Source organism: Pan paniscus, chromosome 16, assembly GCF_029289425.2.
Source record: "Pan paniscus chromosome 16, NHGRI_mPanPan1-v2.0_pri, whole genome shotgun sequence".
NCBI lineage: Eukaryota > Metazoa > Chordata > Mammalia > Primates > Hominidae > Pan > Pan paniscus.
The window spans coordinates 42,116,298-42,127,839 of NC_073265.2; the positions used below are offsets into that span (position 1 = coordinate 42,116,298).

The window sequence follows — 11,542 nt, forward strand, 5'->3', positions numbered from 1 at the left end:
GGGAGGGGGGCTTTTGGGAGTATACGTCGGTTCAAGCATTGGTTAAATATGCAAGCATGACTGATTTTGGACTTCATTATTTCATATTTAGTTTGCATTCTTGCTATTGTATATTTAACTGACTATTTAACCCTTTTACTTGGATCTACAGATTTTCCCCCACAGAAAAACAAAACAAAACAAAATAAAAAGTATGTGGTCTTCTTTGATGTTTATTGTCTTAGCAAATGCTACCACTATTCACCCAGAAGGCTAAGCCAAAACTCCAGGAGTCATCTTTGACCTTACCCTAAATTCATCACCAAGTCCTCCTCAGTGTAGCCTTTTATATATTTCTGATTTCCCTCTGCTTCTCTCAGGCTCTAAAGTTGCCTCGCTAGTCTGAGTCACCATGACTTTTTCCCTAAGCACTATAGTAGCTTCCTAACTGGTCCTCTTCTCTCCACCCTTGTCCTTACTGGTCACTGATACATTTTTGCCATAGGAGATTCAGTTGACGTGTCTTCCAGATTGGAAATTAATCACGTCTCCCATCCTGCTTGATCCTTTGTGTGGTCAACCATGGCATTTTGGACAATGACCACAATTCTTAACATCTTCTAAAAGGCTTAAGTGGTGTGGCCCTTGCCTGTCAACACTGTGAGCTCCATGCTTGGTCCTCACGGATTTTCTCTGATGCTCATCTTTTCTTCTTGAGGAGAGAGAGCACTCCCATCTTTGCCCATGTCTCAGCCCAAGTTCTCTCTCTTCAGGGAAGCCTTGCCTGATTCCCCTCAATCTAAATATGTCCCCATGACCTAAGCTTTCATAGGCACACGGGCTTTTCTTCTGAAGAACAGAAGATGAAGAAACTGAGACTTAGAGGATTTAATTAACGTGTCCAAAGTTAAACAGCTAACAAACAGTGAAACTGAGATCCAAGGTCCCAAGACCAATAATGACAGATCCAGGATTCAGAACTGTATTTGATTCTAAACTCTCTGTGGCTGACTACTATGCCAGAGATGGGAAATAGGTTTTTACCTCACATGGTAATTTTGATGAGCAGTGCTGCCTATAGTGACATGATGAAAAGGATTTCTGAGGTTGCATCCTTGCTCAGTGGAAAAGTATACCATGTTTAATTAGTGATGCCTGTCGCAGGTGAAGGATTGGAGAAGGAAGGTAGACCAGGCAGGTAATTGCCCCATGCAAATGCTATAATGCACAATGTTATAGTGCTCATTTGATTAAAAAAAATCAAGAACAGAACCTCCTTACAGGTCAGAAGCATGAGGAGCAGAACCCAGGACCCCTTAAGAAGGGATGGAGACCCTGACCATTGGGCTCTTGAAGGATTCTATGTCAAGCAGTTGTGAAAATCACTCCCCATCATCTTTTTTTTTTTTTTTTTTTTCCCAGATGGAGTCTCGCTCTATCCCCCAGGCTGGAGTGCAATGGCGCAATCTCAGCTCACTGCAACCTCTGCCTCCTGGGTTCAAGTGATTCTCCTGCCTCAGCCTCCCAAGTAGCTGGGATTACAGGTGCCCATCACCACTCCCAGCTAATTTTTGTATTTTTTTAGTAGAGACAGCGTTTCGCCATGTTGGCCAGGGCGGTCTCAAACTCCTGACCTCAGGTGATCCGCCAGCCTCAGCCTCCCAAAGTGCTGGGATTACAGGCATAAGCCACTGTGCCTGGCCTCCCCATCTCTTTATAGGCCTCTTTACCTCCCTGCTATGAAGAAAGCTTTGATCGACATGTCAATGTGTACTCTTGTAGCAGGAAGCCAGGACTGGCAGAAGCAGATGGTAGAGATAGGAGTTCACTCCAAACTTTCTCAAGTTCACACCCCCATGATGCCTTTTAACATAGTATATTGGAAAACTCAACTTACTTTCTGCAAAAAGATTCCAGGAAGGTGTGAAGGTGGAGGTTGGTGTGGGGTGAGGATTTTTCTCTCACATGTCAGGATCAGATGTCCAGCTTCTAGCCATGTTCTGAAGTCCACTTGGCTAACATCTCTTTGAAGATTTGGGGTTTGTCTTATACACCTCTGAAGCTGCCCTGTAGTACCCAACACAGGGCTTCACCCATTAGTTCATGGTGGTTGAATCCATTTTACTTGTGGAAGGTCCCAACTTTCCCAAAGCAAAAGGCATTGCCTTATTCTCCATCTAATGAGTTCTTTTCTGTGTCCTTGTCTGGGCACATGGTCTGGCACTGGGTTATTGTGCTGAAGGTTTAAGCAGCTTTCTTGCTACGGCAACGTAGAGTTTACTTTCATCTTGGGCAGGAGACTGCACCAGGCTTATAAAAGCATACCAGCTTACCTCAACTCTCAGAAGGCACATGCAATTGGATCTATTTCCCTTCCTGTGGTCCTTGTCTCCTGATTTCCAGAAGAAAGGGACAGAGGCTGTAGCGTTTCAGTATTCTGGTTTATGGTTCTGGATTCTGGGTTTCTAGTTGAGGATTCTAGCTGGTGAGTGTTTGAGTTCTTGCCTGTGACTCTTTAAATCCCTTTTGCTTCCACACTGGCATGCTGACTTCTAGTCAATATCCAGGGCAGAGATTTTGATTCCATTCCAAATCTGTTTCTCCCTTAGTTTTCCTTTCTTAGTATTATCAGATCAAAAATCTGTTTTTCCTTCAAATTTCCATCAACGTCTGGTCCATCAACAAACCTGTCAGTTCTACCTTCAAAACATTCTCCAATTCTGCTCCTGTCTCCCCTACCCCAACCACTGCCATCTCAGTGCTGGATTCCTTGATTTCCTAACTAGACTAACAGTAGCTTCCTCACTTATTTCTCTACTTCTACCTTCAACTGTCTCTATTTCACTTTCATACAGCTTCCAGAATGATCTTTATTAAAAAATACTTAATTTTGCCTTTCCGCACTACTCACAGAGGGGTCAAAATGGCATTGTTCTGGATTCCTGTTGTAACTTAAAGGGAAACTTTCACAATGTCTGGAGCCCTTGATGCCCTGCAAATGAAGGAGGAGGATGTCCTTAAGTTCCTTGCAGCAGGAACCCTCTTAGGTGGCACCAATCTTGACTTCCAGATGGAACGGTACATCTGTAAAAGGAAAAGTGATGGCATCCACATCATAAATCTGAAGAGGACCTGGGAGAAGCTTCTGCTGTCAGCTCGTGCCATTGTTGCCATTGAAAACCCTGCTGATGTCAGTGTCATATCCTCCAGGAATACTGGCCAGAGGGCCATGCTGAAGTTTGTTGCTGCCACAGGAGACACTCCAATTGCTGGCCGCTTCACTCCTGGAACCTTCACTAACCAGATCCAGGCAGCCTTCCGGGAGCCACGGCTTCTTGTGGTTACTGATCCCAGGGATGACCACCAGGCTCTCATAGAGGCATCTTATGTTAACCTACCTACCATTGCTCTGTGTAACACAGATTCTCCTTTGCGCTATGTGGACATTGCCATCCCATGCAACAACAAGGGAGCTCACTCAGTGGGTTTGATGTGGTGGATGCTGGCTTGCAAAGTTCTGCACATGTGTGGCACCATTTCCTGTGAACACCTGTGGGAGGTAATGCCTGATCTCTACTTCTACAGAGATCCTGAAGAGATTGAAAAAGAAAAGCAAGCTGCTGTTGAAAAGGCTGTGACCAAGGAGGAATTTCAGGGTGAATGGACTGCTCTAGCTCCTGAGTTCACTGCTACTCAGCCTAAGGTTGCAGGCTGGTCTGAAGGAGTGCAGGCACCCTCTGTGCCTATTCAGCGGTTCCCTACGGAAGACTGGAGTGCTCAGCCTGCCACGGAAGACTGGTCTGCAGCTCCCACTGCTCAGGCCACTGAATGGGTAGGAGCAACCACTGAATGGTCTTAAGCTGTTCTTGCACAGGCTCCTAAGCAACATGGAAATAAGGTTGATGGAAAATAAACATCGGTTTCTAAACAAAAATACTTAATTTTTAGAGAAGTTTTAGGTTCACAGCAAAATTAAGTTAAAGATACTGAAATGTTTCCATTTTACACCCCTCTCGCTTCCCATGCACAGCCTCTACCATTATAAACCTCTTTCACCAGAGCGGTACATTTGTTACAATTGCTTAAAATACACTGATGCATTATAATTACCCAAAATCTATAGTTTGAATTAGAGCTCACTCTTGGTGTTGAACATTCTCTAGGCTTTGGCAAATGAATAATGTGATGTGTCCACCATTATAGTATAATACAGAATTGTTTCACTGCCCTACAAATCTTTTGTGCCCTGCCTACTCATCTCTCCCTCCCCACAATCCCTGGCAACCACTGATCTTATTACTGTTATCATAGTTTTGCCTTTTACAGAATGTCATATGGTTGGAATCATACAACATGTAGCCTTCTCAGGTGGGCTTCTTTTAGTAATACGCAATTAAGTTTCTTCTATGTCTTTTTTCTGGCTTGATAGCTCATTTCTTTTTAGTGCTGAATAATATTCCATCTATTGTCTAAACGTACCACAGTTTATTTATTCATTTACCTACTGAAAGACATCTTGGTTGCTTCCACATTTTGGCAATTATGAATAAAGCTGCTATAAACATATGTGTGCAGGTTTTTGTGTGAACATAGTTTTTCAACTCCTTTGAGTAAATGCTAAGGAATGTTATTGCGGGATCATATAATAAGAATGTGTTTAGTTTTCTAAACAACTGCAAAACTGTCTTCCAAAGTGGTCGTACCATTTTACATTCCCACTAGCAATGAATGAGAGTTTCTGATCGTTAAAATATACAGAATGATCTTTTAAAAATGTAATACTAATGACTCAGAAATAAAGAGATCATAAAAGACTATTATGAGCAATAATACACCAACAAATTAGATAACGAGGAGAAATAGATACGTTCCTAGAAACATACAACTGATCACAACTGAATCAAGAAGAAACAGAAAGTCTAATCAGAGCAGTGACAAATATGAAGATTTACTCAGTAATGAAAAACTTTTTAACAAAGAAAAACCAGATAGCCTCACAGGTCAATTCTACCAAACATTTAAAGAAGAATTAATGCCAATTCTTTTTATTTTTTAACTTTTATTTATTTATTTAAGACTGGGTTTCACTCCATCACCCAGGCTGAACTGCAGTGGCATGATCATACCTCACTGTAACCTCAAACTCCTGGGCTCAAGTGATCCTTCTGCCTCAGCCTCTCTAGTAGCTTGGATTACAGGTGTGAGCCACCGCATTCAGCCACTAATACCAATCATTTGAAAATCCAAATAATAAAAGAGAATAAAACATTCCAAATTCTTTTTATGAGGCTAGCATCACCCTGCTAGCAAAGCCAGACAAAGATGCCAGAAGAAAACTACAGGCCAGTATACCCGATGAACATGGATGCAAAAATCCTGAAAAATATTAGCATTTTCAACATAAGCAAATCAATTAATGCATATACCACATCAACAGAACGAAGAATAAAAATCACATTGTCTTCTCAATAGACGCAAAAGAAGCATCTGACAAAATTTAGCACCCTTTCATGATAAACACTATCAGCAAGTTAAGACTGTACCTCAACATAAAAAGGCCGTGTATGACAAGCCAATAGCTAACATACTCAATGATGAAAAACTGAAATCTTTTCCTCTAAGATCAGGAACAAGACAAGGATGTCCGCTCTTGCCACTTATATGAGATATAGTACTAAAAGTTATAGCCGGAGCAATTAGACAAGAAAAGGAAATAAAAGGCATCCAAATCAGAGGAGAAGAAGTAAAATTATCTTTGTTTGCAGATGGCATGATCTTATATGTAGAAAACCCTAAAGACTCCATAACAAACTGGTAGAACTAATAAATAAATTCAGTAAAATTTCAGGGTAAAAAAACATACAAAAATTATAGTATTTCTATACACTAACAATGAATTATCCAAAAAGAAATTTAAAAAGCAATCTTATTTACAAGCATAAAAATACTGAGAAATAAACATAACCAAGGAGATGGAAGAGTTGTATGAAGGAAACAATCAACAAAATAAAAAGGCAGCTTATGCAGTGGAAGAATATATTTGTAAAACATATATTTGCTAAAGAGTTAATATTCAAAATATATGAGAAATTCATACAACTCAATAGTGAAAACACAAATAATCTGATTCAAAAATGGGCAAAGGAACTGAATAGACATTTCTCCAAATAAGATATACAAATGATCAACAGGTGTATGAAAAGGTGCTCAACATCAGTAATCACCAGGGAAATGCAATAAAACCACATGAGATATCTACTTCACACCTGTTTTGCTGGCTATTATTAAAAAAAATCCAAAGGATAACAAATGTCATTAAGGATGTAGTGGAAGGGGAACACTTGTACACTGCTGGTGTCAATGTAAGTTGGTACAGCCACTGTGGAAAACAGTATCCAGATTTCTCAAAAAAATCAAAATCAGAACTGCCACACGAACCTGCAATCCAACTTTTGGATATATATTCAAAGGAATTGAAATCAGGATCTTGGAAAGCTATCTGCACTCCCATGCTTATTGCAGCATTATTCACAATAGCCAAGATATGAAAACTACTTAAATGTCCATTGTTAGATAAATGGATAAAGAAAATGGTATATACATGCAGTAGAATATTATTGAGACTTCAAGAAGAAGGAAACCCCACCATTTGTGACAACATAGATAAACTTGGAGGACATTATGCTAAATGAAATAAACCAAACACAGAAGGGCAAATACTTTATGATCTCACTTATATGATGAACTTAAAATAGCCAAACTCATAGAAGCAGAGCTTGGAATGGTGATTGCCAGAGGCTAGGGGGAGGAGGAAATGAAGAAGTATTAGTCAAAGGGTACAGAGTTTGGTTATACAAGGTAAACATGTCCAAGAGATCTACTGTGTAACATAGTGCATAGAGTTAGTAAGTACTCTATACTTAAAAATTTGCTTCTACCTTCTGGTAGATCTTATGTTAAGTGTTCTCATCACAAAGAAATCCTAATAAATAAAGAGGGCAGAAGGAAACTTTTGGAGGTGACGGATAGATTTACAGAAGAGATTTTGGTGGTAGTTTCAGGGGTATATATTTATCTCCAAACTGATCAGGCTATATATATTAAGTATGTACAGATTTTGATATGATAATCATTTTAATCAAGTGGTTTTAAAAAAAGTAATACAGTCATGTCACTCTTGGATGTAAGATTCTGCAAACGGCTTCCTATCACACTTAGTGTGAAATGCAGTCTATCATATGACCCTAAAAATATGGACTTTTCTATGTCTTTAAACTCTCTTACACCCGCATTCACTACACTCCAATGACACCAGTCTTCTGTCAGTCACTTAAGCGCGCTAAATTCATTCTTGCCTCAGGACTTTTGCACTTGCTACTCCCTCTTCCTGATGTCTGATGTAAAATAACATGCCAACCCCACCATCTCTTTACTCTTTCTTATTGTTCCTCATGGCACTCACCTCTACTTGAAATGACAGCATATACTAACCTGTTTACTTTCTTTCTTATTAGAATGCAAACTCCACGAGGGTAGAGACTGACAATTTCCCCAGGGTCTAGTATGGTGCTGGCATACAATATTTATTGAGTTCATAAGTGGATGGATTTGCAACCCACATATCATTTTCCTCCTGGAGGGCAATTTGCTCATCTAGGAAATGAGAGGTTGAACCGGATGACATCTCAGGACCTGTTTGGTTCTGAAAACTCTGGGAGCATATGAGAAACTGGCAATTTGTTTTATTTTTTAATTTAACGTTTAAGTTCAGGGCTACAAGAGCAGGTTTGTTATGTAGGTAAACTTCTGTCATGGGGATTTGTTGTACAGATTATTTTGTCACCCTGGTATTAAGCCTAGTGCCTATTAATTATTTTTTCTGATCAATTTGATAGTGAACAAAAGGAGCCTAACTGCATTATGAGAACAGAAAGAATATTTTAATAACCATTCCCCCTTTCTCCCTGTATAATGGCTTTTTCTTTATTAATTTGATTAAAATGTCTTTAAAGTCCAATTGTGTTTCCAGCACGGGGATAAGAAAAACTCTGAGACTAAAAGCAGAGTTTAAGTACTGATGCTGAAGTGATGCAGAATTAAGAAAAGACAGTTGTGAACTGGAATTAGTCTGGAGAGTTTTACAAAGGAGTCAGGTCAACTTTGGGTCTTGAAGGCAGGGTAGGTTTTACATTTGATCTGAGAGTAGGTAAATAGCCATTAATGGTTCTTAAGAAGGGAGTGGTGTGCTAGAAATATAGTATCTGGGAAATTATCTGTAGATGCCCTACCAGAATTGAGATCCTTGACCAGACTTCGAACTACTTAGGGTATAGAGATGTGCTTTTTACACTTTGCATTGAAGCATAGTTTCTAGCATATACTAGGTCCTAAAAGATTATTCACTGGATGAGATTGGGGAGGATGTTGAATCTGGAAGGGTTATGAGGTAGAAACCCAATGAGGATTGCTTGTTTCACTGGCTTCCACATATTGCCATGCCATGCTGTGATGTGGACAGCTCCAGGATCCTCATTGGCTGGGGAGGATGCTGGAGGTGAGATGGGTCCACATTTCAAATCCTGTAGTTGCAGCTTAGAGTGGAATGCAGAGCACCCTGCATTCTTTGAGGGCTTGATGTGATGGAACATGGCCTTGAAGCCAACAGACATGCCCAGCACACAAACTTACTCACATGCTAACCTCCTATCCCGAGTTCATAATTACAACATAATTCAATCTGAAGTTTTCTCCCATAAGGAATTAGTATTCTATTTAGTAGGCACCCAGTTTCTAAACAGTGAAAGCTAAACATCAAGAGCTTGATTGAATGACCCACCTGAAATTGTTTATACTTCATTAATGCTTTTCATAAATCATGAGTTTGACAGGTTACTGGCATGGACTTTCCAAATCTCATAATTGTGTTTTGTTTTTCCCTTGCTTCATCAGTTTCCTTTCACAGGCTGACAGCTTAGAAAATGTTACTAGAACTGCCAGCTACTGCAGTGACCACTTCTGGTGTGAGCACCTACTGTATTCCCAGAACAGCTGTAGAGGTCTGAAGACTTGGACGGTATGTAGTCTCGGCTTGGCCATATATTAGCTGGGAGTCCTGGGCAGATCTCTGCCATAAGATCTGTAAAAAAAAAAAAAAAAAAAAAAAAAGATAAAATATGTGATGGTAGTTATTTCATAAGACTGTTAAGAATGACATGAGATAATGTAGGTAAAGAATCTGGTGCACTGTCATGCGGTAAGTGCTGAATAAAGCTAGTGGTTGTAGTTCTTCTATTGCTAAACCTCAAGAAGATAAGCATCCAGAGGCTGAAGTGATTGCAAATGACCAGCACCTAAATTATAGGAGGACAGCTATTACCTTTATGTCTGTCTATAATAGGTGAGTTTGAGAAAATAAGATCTTGCATCAATCTAGATCATTATCTGGATTCTTTATCTGACTCGATCATGAAGCCAACCCAAGATTATGGGCTTTAATGGAGGTGTGTAGAGCAGTGGTATTTCCTACCACTAGATTATAATCTCTATAAAAGGTTTATTTTTGCATTCTCAGAACCTAGAATAGTGGCACTCAACACATCAACAGGCTTTTAATAACTCTTTGTTTAAAGGATGAATGGATAGAGAAACAAGGCAAAATAGGAGGTAATTCCATCATTTATATAATGCATTTCTATACACATAAGATATAAATATATACTTTACTATATATATATTTATATACTTATCTATATATGCATATATTTTCTGATTATAAAAGTAACATATACTTTTTGTAAAAAATTAAATGATACCAAAATATATAAAAAAATGTCCCTGGAATTCCACCTTCAGAGTTAACTATTGTTATTGAGTTTGGTATCTGTTTTTCTTGATTTAAAAATTGTCTATGCTAATGTATAGGCACTTAACAAAAATGGGCTCATACTCATTTTTAAATTTAGCTGTATCTTAAGGCCCTTTGTCATCTCACTTCATGTAGATCTATATTTCTTTCTAAGGACTGCACAGTTTCTATCATGTGAGTTCATCATGCATTATCTATCCATTCTCCTCTTGATGGAATTTATATTTGTTATAACCTTTTTCACTACACTAATATAATATTTCAAGAAATGTTCATGTACATATATTTGCCTTCTTGGGAAAATAGTTCTATTGGAAAAATCCCTAATAGTGGAATTGCTAAATGAAAAAAAGTGCACATTAAAAATTTTGATGTTATGCTTTGCTTTTACAACTTCTTTGGAATTTGAAAACGTTGTTTGTGCCAGCCCTGCAGTGCCCCTACACAGACAACACGATTAGCTCTTTACCTTAGTGCTCTTTCATTTAAACAATAAAAAATGGTACTGAAGGTGGGTTCATGAGATGTTTGTGGATTGTAACTGGAGGTAGTTCTTTTACCTGGCAGCTCAATCTCTCTGACAAAGTAGACAGCTTTATGGGGTGGATACATATGGAGGCATGAGGAAGGAAGAGATGCCCACTTAGGCATCAAAATAAATAAATAAAAAAGATGATGAATGAAAGAGCAAATATTTCCCCTATGTGCTCAGCCAAGATGTGGTGACAGGTTTGGACAGCGTGTCAGTATCAGAGTTGGGAAATGGAAAAAGCACGCTCCATTTGTGGGGCAATATCATTATGAATGGAGCCATATCCCCCTCAGCATCCTTTTCCTATGTGCCCCTAACCCCCAGCCCAAGATTGTAAAGTTTTATGTCTGGAAGGATAAACACTTCTGCAAAATAATTACAAAACTGGACAATGGAGACTTCCTTAGTGCAGCGGAGATGGAGGAAGGGCTGGAATCGGGATGGCTTTGTGGTGCTGGCAGGGATTTTCAGGGTGATTTGGTGTGGATTGATCTGCAGTTTATTCTGCAGCCATTGTTTGTAATGTGCTTTGCCAGCTCTTGTACCCTGAGCCTTAATTGTTCTAAATTAAACTATAGGGACCAGACAGCACACATTTCAATCAGAACGAGAAAATATTGCACCAAATCCCACAGGGATACATCAGCCCCTGCTAGGATGGGCTTGTACTCAAGGGAAGAGGGAAAAAAGTGCTCAGGAGAGCATTGGATAAAATTGAATAGGTTCTGTTCTATCTGTATACAAGGTAAAACCCAATTGTGCTACCTCAATCTGTGTGTATGTGTATTTGAATAATCAAAGACAATACAATTGTTTGCAATGTGATATTTATCTAAATATTAAGGAAATGTAACCCTGAGTTGAATTGCTCTGTATTTTGTTCATTAGCCTTGAGTTTAAAAAATAAGTTGAAATGATACCTGACTTGGGCAACGTTCTGATTTGGCTGGAAAAGCTGCAGGGAATTCTCATGGCTTGTTTAAATACACAGAAGCCCAGTTTCTTCTGGTAAGAGGTTGCTCATTAAAAAAAATTATTCCTTGTCAGGATGTACTATTTTAAGTCAATATGGAGCCTGGGAAATGACCCAAAGCCTGGACAAACAATATAGGCCATGGCATTTCTTATTGACTGTAAGAGAGTGACATAATTTTTCACTTTATCCT

General features: G+C 39.1%; 1 protein-coding gene across 1 annotated transcript; it reads left to right on the top strand.

Moving 5' to 3' along the window:
* Positions 1 to 2,916: 2,916 nt before the first annotated feature.
* LOC106633834 (small ribosomal subunit protein uS2-like) lies at positions 2,917 to 3,883 on the top strand. The gene has a single exon (XM_014341498.4). It carries the CDS (start codon positions 2,951 to 2,953, stop codon positions 3,836 to 3,838), a length of 888 nt encoding a protein of 295 aa, XP_014196984.1. The 5' UTR covers positions 2,917 to 2,950; the 3' UTR covers positions 3,839 to 3,883.
* Positions 3,884 to 11,542: the final 7,659 nt, after the last annotated feature.

Excerpts from the sequence above, each read along its gene's own strand:
- LOC106633834 (XM_014341498.4), top strand. The coding sequence starts at position 2,951 with ATGTCTGGAGCCCTTGATGCCCTGCAAATGAAGGAGGAGGATGTCCTT.